Below are 10,881 nucleotides of genomic sequence, written 5' to 3'. Positions count from 1 at the left end.
AATTTAGGGTTGAATAGGTCCCAGCTCAAGTGTTTACTCATGGTGTCTAAATCATAGACCTAGAAATAAGGCTTAGGGAAATGAGACAGTCTCTTTCATGAAAATATTTATTAAACAATGAATATATTCATCTAATGCTTCAGTTGATAGGAGATAAAACAAATCTATTACCTACAACACAGAAACTGAGAGGCTGCACAAGTCCCAGCTTTCCCACAGAGGACAAGGCTTGCTCAAGCTACGCTGGGGAGGCCAAGGTTCTGCCAGTGTGGAACTGTGGGGTAGGCCCCCTAGGGTCTAGTCAGCCATCTCTCCCTTCCCTGAGGAGCCTTTGTAAGAGTGAGCACAGAAGAAGGACGAGAACATTCTGCATGCGGTGTGAGCTCTGTCCATTTGAGCGCGCAGCAAGAAACTCTTCCAGGTCTGAAAAAAAAAAAAAAAATCCAGAGGGTGGGAGAGACACTGTCACATGCTGGTTTTAAGAAACTGAAATAGAGCTGTCTCCACCTGCTCTGATACAGGCCCTATTCTGTTTCACGTTCCTTACCAGCCTTTGCTGCTGGGGCTCTGCGGCAGGGCTAGAGGGTTTTGAGGTTAGGCCTGAGGCAACAGTTGGCTCACCTGGCATAGGAAGGAAGCCCCACTGTAGGAGGCCTGTTTCAAGGTAGAAGCACCTTTCTGGAGCTTTCCTAGTCCCTTCCTTGCAAACAGAAACAAGGGGATTTCTGTGGGACTTAGAGAGCTGAAAGAGAATTTACATTTTTAGAGCTTAACAAACAACTCTTCAGCCCTTCTCAATTAGCCTATGTGCTGACCAAAGGTGATCTTTCAGAGAATTTCATATCAGGTCATTTAGCAATTAGGGGCAAAGAGGTGTGATTTGAAATACAATGAAATAAAATAGCTCGCATCCCTGTGTTGCAAAGAAGGTCCAGCTCTTCTCCAAATGAGTCCTAATACCATCCCCTTGGCTAGGAACCTCTTATTAAACAGGAGAAAGCACCCATTCTGAAAGCAATGGCTACTCTTCCCACAGAGGAAGTTACAAAAATGAATAGCTTCCCAGCAATCTGGGGACTGGTGTCACACCCCAAGGTGCTCACCTTCCTGGCTGTCACAGTGTGGCTTCTCTTAGCCTTAAGAAGTGAGTCTGGCTTTCTGTGCGGGAGGGACCCCACCCCAAAGGGGTTGGGTGGGAGTCCCAGGAGCAGTAGGACCCAGCAGGGGTCTTAGCTAAAATCCCTGCTGAGTGATTATGAGTGATTATGATGTGAAGCTGACCATGGGCAGGCAGGGGTGCCAACTGCACTAAAGCATTCTCACAGGCCAATCTGGGCCTAGGTATGATTGACTGGGCAGGCAAACATGCAGATGAGGAAGGGCCTAACTACAGGAACTTCTACCCGGACTGCTTGGCAGAGGCCCACCTGGTGTTCTTCCCCTTTCACCCCACCACCAGACTTCAGACAGGCCTGCCTTGTCCTGCCACCTACAAGCCCTCCAGGAGTTGCTCTCTGAATGTAAGAACCTATGGTGAGCATGACACAGTGGAAGTTAACAGATAAGGATGGCAAGCAATGGAAACAGGTACCCACTCTTCACCTATTCACAGGTGGGCTATGGTGGGGCCATCTAAGAGGCTAGATTCAGAATAGGACTGACGTGTGGCCCACTCTAGGCCTGGGTACCACTTCCCTATACTATCCCACTCTGGGAAAGGGTTGTTCCAGTGTACGAAAACCTCACAAAACAGGAAATCTAACATCTGGACCCAGGGAAGGCTCCAGAAAAGCTGATCCTAAGACAGGTGATCTGCGTGTAAGAAGCTATTCAGGTGAGAAAGGGGTCTGTCCATACTGAGCTTCAGTTTTTACTCTCCCCAGTAGAATGAAGCAGGCTGCCTGCTAGAAAAGATTAAGGCCCTTTTTGGCAGTCGTTTATTATATATAAGCTCAAAGGCTGCTGTTTTAGTCAGCTTTGGGAATTTGATTAGACCAAGTCAGCTCAGTCAGCAGGGGTCCACAAAGTGGGGCTATGAGTACCACATGGTGTCCCTCTCAGGAGGCCCCAGGTTGCTCACTAAGCTTAGGGAGAAAATATTCTTCCACTCTACATTTAGGAAAATTTAAAACTAAGCCTTACAGTATTTACTGTACTGATTAGAATCGACTGAATCAATTGTTCTATGACCATTAACTCACCTCATATTGAAAAGGAAATTGCTACCAGTGTATAACTTACTATAAACTAGGATTTTTATTGTATTCTTATCAAAAGGCCTTTTTTAGACTTGGTCAGGCATAGCAAAGATTTTTATCATGTGTGTTAGTCCTGTGCCTATGTGAAAAAGAAGATATAGGTAAAATCAAGTTTGCACATGCTCTGCATGGCAACTATCTCACCACCACTGAATGGGGAACATACTCAAGTATTTTTACTGGAGTGGAGTGGGAAATTAAAATGGAAAAAAGTTCAAGACCACCTTGAATGAAGGTAATATCATATTATAATGTGAGGTCCGGAACCAGTATTCCTAAAACTCTCCAGTTTACAGATATCTCCGGGAGCCAGATGACTACCCCTCCTGCCAGGTCACCCAGAGAACCTTACCCATTGGAATGGCACCTATCATGGGAGAATGTCCCTGGAGAGCAGGACAAAGCATGTTGGATCTGGCTGGGGCCATGATCCTGGAAAGCCATCTCTCCCATAGGCCTATAGGCTGGTTCTGGCCCTTTGATTTTTGTTTCATTTTTTTGGGGTTGGTTGGTGCCAGAAATATATTTTTTAGAACTGAGTTGGAAGCATGATGTGAGGTTTGAACTGACCCTAACTTTACATTCACATTCCCTGTTTAACCCTGAAGGCACTTGAGTTTGCTACTTCACTGTGTCAGTACTTAGACTATAAATTTTAGAACACTAAACTGGTTCTTTAGGCTAATGAAATATTTAATTCTTTGGGGCTATATGTGGGAAGAACCACCCTCTTGGTATAATGAGTTTGGGGCCTATTTCGACACTAAGCTTCCTGCTACTTGGATGCTTGTGTTTTTTTGTTTTGTTTTGTTTTGTTTAACTAATTATTGTTAAACTTAATGCTCCTCAATTAGTGGATATTGTTCACAAACTAGAAAACACATTTCAGTAAACTTGCGTATAAATGCATGATTATGAAATAATTTTTTAAACCTCAGTATGTTGACTGGAACACTGCTGATGAGGATGATAATAAAATAATAATTTATTTTGTGCATCATATATAACAGGTAAAGTCCTTCTCATCTTAATAAATCAATGGGGTAAATATTCAGCTCTAATTTTGCATTTGCAGAGACTGAAACACAAACAAAGTTATTCAACCCTTCATAAGGATCGTAAATATTATAACAAGTATTTGGGGGGATTTGAACAAGGATTTTGGAGGGATTTTCCCAAGCTTTTTCTATTATGCTACACTGTCTCTTTTAATGCAAAATTAACAAATGTAAATGAAGAAAATAGTAGAGATAATGCCAGTTGCCTGCCTCAAGCATACTGTTTTTAGAATATAAGAAATGGTTTCTTTTGATTGCAATGTAATAATAGATAATGGCTTATATGGTGTTTCTTCTTTGAATATATATTTGGAACTAACTGCCAAAGGCCATCCATTCAATATTTATTGAGAATATTATTCACAAAACACTATTTTAGATCATGGAAGAGAAAAATGACAAAAGAGCTCACACCAACAAACAAGATGATTTGGCATAAATTTTATCTTTCAAGATCTATGTGAGAGTAGAGGGTAGGTTATCCTTCTTTTACAAGAGAAAACAGAAAAGTTAGTGTTCTTCTGAATTAGAATGGAAAAATATACCCTTGAAAAGACATTTTATTCAGCATTAAGAAAGCCCGTCATTCTTACACTTGCAGAGCATCAGAGCAAGAAGGGCCCTTGGAGGTTGTTTGGCCTTCAGGTCCCTGGAAGTGCCAGACGGTCATGATTTTGTAGTGTTTTGTTATCTACTGGTGACTTGCCCATCGACATGTATCCTTGATTCACATCTTTTTCATTATGTTATGGACATAAATTTCTATTCTACCTCCCATATGTTTTTAAAAATCCTTACAACATCCTATTAAAGGATTTAAAACAGTTACTTACTGTTTAATTTAGAATATGGACATATTTTCAATATTCTAAATAACACTATGAAAAATATCTTTAGTTAGTATTGATAATTATTCTTATAGAAAGAGTACAGAAATGGCACAGTAGTTAAGATTTACATCCTGAACTTTTATGCACTTTTGGTGGGAATGTAAATTGGTGCAGCCTCTATGGAAACAGGTATGGGGATTCTTCAAAAAACTAACAATAGATCTCTGTAATGATTCACCAATTCCACCTCTGGGCATTTATCCAAAGGAAACAAACATACTAACTCAAAAATGTATATGTACCTCCATGTTCACCACATACTATTTACAATAGCCAAAATATGGAAGCAACCTAAGCAAACATTGATGGATGAATGACAAAGAGCATATATAAATATGTATAAATGTGATATAAATTAAATGAATAGGATATAAATGTCAACAAAAGAAGATATATGATAGATAACATGAACACATATAATGGGATATTTTCAGCCATAAGAAAGAAGGAAATCTTGCCATCTGTGACAACATGGATGGACGTTGAGGGTGTTATGCCAAATTAAATAAATTGAACAGAGAAAGAAAAATACCATAAGCTCTCACATGTAAAATCGTAAAAGAAATAAAAACAACAGAACTCAAAGAAACAAGAAGTTTGGTGAATGTCAAAGGTGGGGGTTGATAGGTGAGAAAAGTGGGAGAAGATCAAAGATCAAAGGTACAAATTTCGAGTTTTAAAATAAATAACTCATGGAGATATAATATATATAGCATGGTGATTATAATAAATCTATATTTAAAAGTTGTTAAGTGGGGGGCAATTGTGTGGCTCAGGGGGTTAAGCCTCTGCCTTCAGCTCAAGTCATGATCTCAGAGTCCTGGGATTGAGCCCCACATTGGGGTCTCTGCTCAGCCAGAAGCCTGCTTCCCCCTCTCTCTCTGCCTGCCTCTCTGCCTGCTTGTGATCTCTCTCGCTGCCAAATAAATAAATAAAATTTAAAAAAAAAGTTGTTAAGCAGGTAGATCTTAAAAGTTCTCATCACAAGAAAGAAAACCATGACTATGTGAGGTGATAGATGTTAAGTAGACTTAGTGTGCTGATCATTTTACAACATATAAAAATATCAAATCATTGTGTTGCACACCTGAAAGTAATACAATGTTATATGCAAATTATATCACAACTAAAAAAAGTATTTGACAAAAGTCAGGAATGTCCTCACAATGTCCATAAATGGTAACAATTTTATTCATAGATTAATAGATTAATAGATTCATAGATTAATGTGAATCTATGAATATGAATTAATATCTCACTATTCATAAAATAACATTAATTATATCAAATATGCTATGGTATGTTTATTTGTAGTATTTTTCAATAATTAAATGTTATAAAGTATTTCTAAATTAGCAATTATCTTTTTGTGATTAATCTCTTGAGAGAAAAATATCAGACCTTATTTATTAGCTGTTGGCATCAACTCCTATAAGCCTTGGTTTCCTTAAATATAAAAAGTATAGTAATACCTATTTCATGGACTTAAGAGACTCAAATAGGATAAAGTGAATAAAGTGCCTGAAATAACTGACAGCCATCATCATTCTCATCATCATCCTTCATGTCATCATCATCATCTCTGTCAGCAAGCCACCAGTCATCTGCCCTGAGGAAGGATCAGTGGGTCAAACAGTACAAAAAGTACTGTTTGTTCCTGTTCTTTGACACCTGACAAATTACTGTGAAATATTATTATTTTGTTTAACTATGATGAGCAGAAGTCACACGTAGAAGCCATTGTCACTGTCCTTGGCAGACAGCATTTGCACCCTCGGATGTTTCCAAGAATAGAAAACAGTAAGCAGATAATCCGAAATCTAGTCCCTGCCCTGTTGCTTCTGAACCCAAAGTGGCCTTGCATAGGAGACTGAAAATGACCACAACTAGCCCCTTCCCACATTATTGCTGGGAGCACCAATGGCATGTAGGAAATGACTTCACATGTAGGACTACACATGTCCCACTTGCAATTCCAATAACTGTTCCTTAATTTGTGTCCTCCATTCTCTGGGGGCACAAAAGGAGCAGCCAGTGGATCAGGGGCATAAGCCCAGCAACTGAAAGAGAGGAAGGGCTTTGGAAACATAGTGGGCATGAGAGAAGGAGGACAAGCTGCAACACTTTGCAATACTCTACTATACTTTCTCTCTTCCTACTGGCACTGCCCACACTATGCACAGCTAGATGAGAAGGGATGGGGCAGAAAGAGGGGTTGATGGGTTGTTCATTAAACATCTCTTGACAGCTCATCTTACCCAAGGTTGCAGAAGAGGAAGGGAGAAGCAAGAAAGGTAGCTTGGAAGCTGAGCATTCATTAAGTGTGCTCCTCCACTACTGGCCCCACCAGGAAGGCAGGGGCAGGAGGTTGGTTTGGAGGGCTCCACCCCCAGTGGTGGTGCCCCTGCATTGCCATCCTGACCATGGACAAAGGGGTGGGAAGTGGTGCTGAACATCTGTGATTTGGCCAGAGCTGAAGAAGGTGGACAGAGGAACAGAAAAGGGGCTTTAGAAGCTTTGACTGCTCACTGTACAACCAAGGCCCCCATGGCTGATGAAGAGGTTGAAGGGCTGTGCCTTCATTCACTGGAGTCCATGCGGAGCATGCTGAAGAGGGGAGAGGATACAGCATGTGGCACTGAAATGCTGTGCCTTCTTTACCTGTGCCCCTTGGCTTGCCCAAGATCAATAGCAGAGTGTTACATTTGTTTTCTGATGCATAGAATTCACACTCTTCACTGAGTTTTACAGTGAGTGAAATATTTGTGTTGAGCTTGCTCACTGCTCAGAATTCTCACAAATGAGTGTTCACCCGATGTGTTCTCCACACCCTCGTGGCTCTTAATATGCGTGGCAGGCCTGAATTTTGCTTACAAGTTACCTTCCTTCTCTGGGACTGCGTGAATGGCTGTAAAGGGCAGAACCAGATCATCCATGCCTATTCCTGTCCTGCTCCAGTACCCTCCTCACTTCACAGTTGAGGAGATGGTGTTGGTGTGGTATAGGAAAATTGCTAGAGATTTAGTCAGTAACCTCCCTGCCAGAGTTGGCTCTGTTTAGCAACTTGTGCGTCCCCAGAGTCTGCTCACTGAGAGGACACTTAAGGACGCTGTTTGGAAAACACATTTAAACCCAGTACCTGGGCATAGTAAACTTAGGAATCATTTTAAATAATAGTGATAATATGCTATGTGATTCACAATGAATGTGACTTTCCTAAGTGATCAATCAACCATGTTCTCATTTCTGTGTCACCTGGAACAGCTAAATATCTATGGATTGGGAGTTACAAAGGAGAAATCCCTGTCAGTGTGGACTGTGTGCACAGGACGTAGGTCCACTTACCACAGCTGTCTGGCGTCTGCTGAGGGAGACAGTGTAGGACTGCGAAGACACACCTGCAAAGGCGGCAGCTGTGGAAGGTCCAGGCTCCATGCATGAGTGCACCACATTCACTAAGGAGACAGAAAGGCAGTGTCAGCCCTTCTGGTTCGTGTGCACTACCCATGCCCAACCCCCATACTGCCTATCCTCTCCACCCTTGGTGTCCACTCCCAGACATGCCGAGCCCCACAGGGCCTCTGCACCCACTCCCATCCACACCCCACTCCCCTCCCCAGCATGCTACCCTGAAGGCCCCCCTACCCACACCCACTCCCCTCTGCAAGGTCAAGCCCCTCTTCTCCCCTCATCCCCTCCCACGTTCCTGCCCCACTTGCAGGCAGGCTCCTGCACAGGCCCACCTATGCCTCTGATCATGCTCACAATAACGGCCAGTGAAGTGGGCAGGACATATGCAGAAGCTGCCCAGCACGCAGGTGCCACCATTCCTGCAGCAGCTGAGCCTTGGGGGTACACCTGTGGGTGGGAGGCCTGGGTGTTCAAGTCTGCCTGCTTCCTGTCCCTTTGCCTTAGACTACCCCTGAGAGGGCCTCATGAGATTGCTTGGAGAGGCAATAAAATTTTACTCCCTGCCAAGTGTGTTTGCTCAGGTAGACCCTACTTGTTAATTTAAGGATTAAAAACAAACTGCCAGGGGTACTGGAGGGTCAGGAAGCCGCTCAAGGACCCAAGGAGAAACCCTGGCCCCTGCAAATAGGATTTTCTCTCTCCTTTCCTTTCAGATGTTAAAGTCAGGAGGTGACTTCCCTGGACAGTGATTAAAAACAGCCCTTCAAGGCGGGGACCACCCACAGTGGGATGACTTACAGAAAACCCTCCCAAGCTCTTGTCCCCACCAGGGGGACAAGGCCCCTCCCCCACCCTGCCTCCGAGAGACATGGGGTCTGGAGCCTGAGAGTCTGCAATAAGCCAAGCAAGGGCCTACTTTTAACTTGAGTTGGAATCTTTGTTTTGAATATATTTAAATCACACTCCTCGAGACCTCCTGAGTAAATGCAATATTGTACGAGTGAAAGAGTAAAACTTGTTTTCACAGCAAAAGAGCACCTCACTAGGACATATTTTTCACTTTATAGTATATCTTTATGTGAAGATGATAAATTGTGGTTTGTTGGGTTTTTCATTTTATCCTTAATCTATTCCAGGTTGTTCTCCACAATAATGGAGATGATCAGAAAAGTTTTTGGGGGGCAATGGCACTTACTACCTGAGAAAGCCCTCAAGTAGGTACTTGAATCCTGCGGCCGCAACCCATCCATGCTTCTGTTCCCCTCTCCCAAATTATTCAGGATCCAGTTGAGTGTTTCCTCCTGGAGCTTCTGGGCTGTAGCATTGTTGATTTCTTCTCTGTTACCTTTATGTTTCTCTTTTTGATAATCTTTTAAAAACATTGAAAATGTGAGACTGATGATATTAAGAAATAAATATACAATAAAAGAGACTTTAAATAAAATGCTTCTTACTGTTGTCTCCCAAGTGGATGATGTGTAATGCCAAACTGACAAAAAACAGAAGCCTAGAATGTTTAAAGAAAATTATTGGTTTAAATAATAAAAGTAAAAGTAAAAAAAGTAAAAGTAGAAATGTCCATATGCTTAAAATGTAAACCAATCATATATAAACATAAATATATACAAATTTAAAATTTAATAAATATTATGCCATCATTCTGTAACTTGTAGATGTAACTTAATTAATGTCGTCGTGACTTAGAAAGATTTTGAGACCAAAAAAGTGTGCATGTCCCTTAATGAGAAAAAACATTTGTACATATGCTGCAGTTTATTCTAAACACTTTTAAATGCCCCTCTCAGCCCTGAGATCTGAATGATGTGTGTCCTTACCTAACAGGATGTCTCCAGGTCATTTCCCACTGGCACGTCTTCTGGTGTGAAAGTCTCCTTCTCTCATCAGTACTTTGAAGATCAATTTCCAAAGGAGTGCAGATCAGTTTCCAAGGAAGTAGAGTCTTAAGGCGTTTTGTATTTAAATATATCTTTACTCCAGGTCCTGGAATAACTGCATTAGGACATAAGATGAATAAGAAAAGAAGATACAGATCTTCCCTTTCCTTCTGTAGGCTGTGAGAAATAGCAGTGAGATCTCCGGGTTCTGCTGTGGAAGTCCATTAGGCAGTGAGCTGCTGTAACAGGCAGGGCCCATGCTGAGCCTCCAGGACTGTCCCCTCACTGAGACCAGGTGGGGGTGGGGTGGAGGTTGGAGACTTGGGCTGATTCTCTCCTCAGTAGTGTTAACAGTGCTGACAGCAGCAGGGTAGTCAACCCCTGCTGTAAGCATTGGTGGGCTAAGGCAATAAGCCTTTCCCTCGCTGGGAAAAAATAAAAAAAATAAAAATCTCAACATGAGAACAAGTTTTCACAGGAAAATGCAAATTTTATATTGCCTACCCTTGTATGGTTGTGAGGGTCCAACAAGAGAAGGGAACCATTGTGTGAGACCTAGGCAGCAGGCATGTGTCCCTAAAGTACTGACTGGGGAGCAGGAATATAAAAGAAGACATTTCATGCCCTGCTTTTTGAGGATGTATGGGTCCTTCCACAGAGAGAACTTTTTCTCTGTGCCCAGCACCACGGTGGCTATATCATATACATTACCCATTTAATACAGCATGCCTCTGAGGCAGTGTTTTTATTATCCCCCATGTAAAAGGACAGGCAACAAAGGCTTAGTTTAAGTCCCTGTGGCAGGTGGATCTTCAAACAATATGTAATGTACCGATTTTTTTCTAAAGATTTTATTTATTTATTTGACAGGCAGAGATCACAAGTAGGCAGAGAGGCAGGCAGAGAGAGAGGAGGAAGCAGGCTCCCCACTGAGCAGGAAGCCCGATGCAGGGCTTGATCCCAGGACCCTGGGATCATGACCTGAGCCAAAGGCAGTGGCTTTAACCCACCGAGCCACCCAGGCGCCCCTAATGTACTGATTTTATGAGAAGAAGCCTACCGTGTGCTCAGGGTATGAAGACCACGGAGTGTACAGGTGACTGCCCCAGTCATTGTCTGATGTTAAGCTCTGGATCCAAGAAGGGAGTGATTGCCAAAATAAGGACTGGGGCCCTTTTATCATCTCTGAAGAGGGTACTTCGCAACTCTGGGGCAAATCCTTCTGTGATTTTAATATAAAAATAGCTCTTTAGAAAGAGCCTGCTTCTTCTAAGGATGAAATAGTTTTTGATACTGATTTAATTTTAAAACCTTTAAATGTGAGATTTATTAAAGAAGCTGTTAAATAAAGCAATAAAGCAAAGGGAAT

General features: G+C 42.1%; 1 protein-coding gene across 1 annotated transcript; it reads right to left on the bottom strand.

Annotated features, from left to right (window-relative positions):
- Positions 1–301: 301 nt before the first annotated feature.
- LOC131810560 (cryptic protein-like) lies at positions 302–9,475 on the bottom strand. Its single transcript, XM_059138540.1, has 6 exons — positions 9,453–9,475; positions 9,072–9,124; positions 8,840–8,986; positions 7,950–8,064; positions 7,552–7,661; positions 302–423 (listed from the first exon to the last, which is right to left on the bottom strand). Exons 1-6 carry the CDS (start codon positions 9,473–9,475, stop codon positions 302–304), a joined length of 570 nt encoding a protein of 189 aa, XP_058994523.1.
- Positions 9,476–10,881: the final 1,406 nt, after the last annotated feature.

This window comes from Mustela lutreola, chromosome 10 (assembly GCF_030435805.1).
Source record: "Mustela lutreola isolate mMusLut2 chromosome 10, mMusLut2.pri, whole genome shotgun sequence".
NCBI lineage: Eukaryota > Metazoa > Chordata > Mammalia > Carnivora > Mustelidae > Mustela > Mustela lutreola.
Note: the sequence above shows the minus strand (reverse complement) of the source record. Positions and strands in the feature narration are given on the sequence as shown.

What these genes read in the sequence shown, in the direction of transcription:
- LOC131810560 (XM_059138540.1), bottom strand. Translation starts at nt 9,475, where the DNA reads ATGACCTGGAGACATCCTGTTAG. An exon ending in ACCTGGAGACATCCTGTTAG is followed by an intron (nt 9,125 to 9,452) that starts GTAAGGACACAC and finishes TAAACATTCTAG; the next exon opens with GCTTCTGTTTTTTGTCAGTT. An exon ending in GTTGCGGCCGCAGGATTCAA is followed by an intron (nt 8,065 to 8,839) that starts GTACCTACTTGA and finishes TCCCACCCACAG; the next exon opens with GTGTACCCCCAAGGCTCAGC.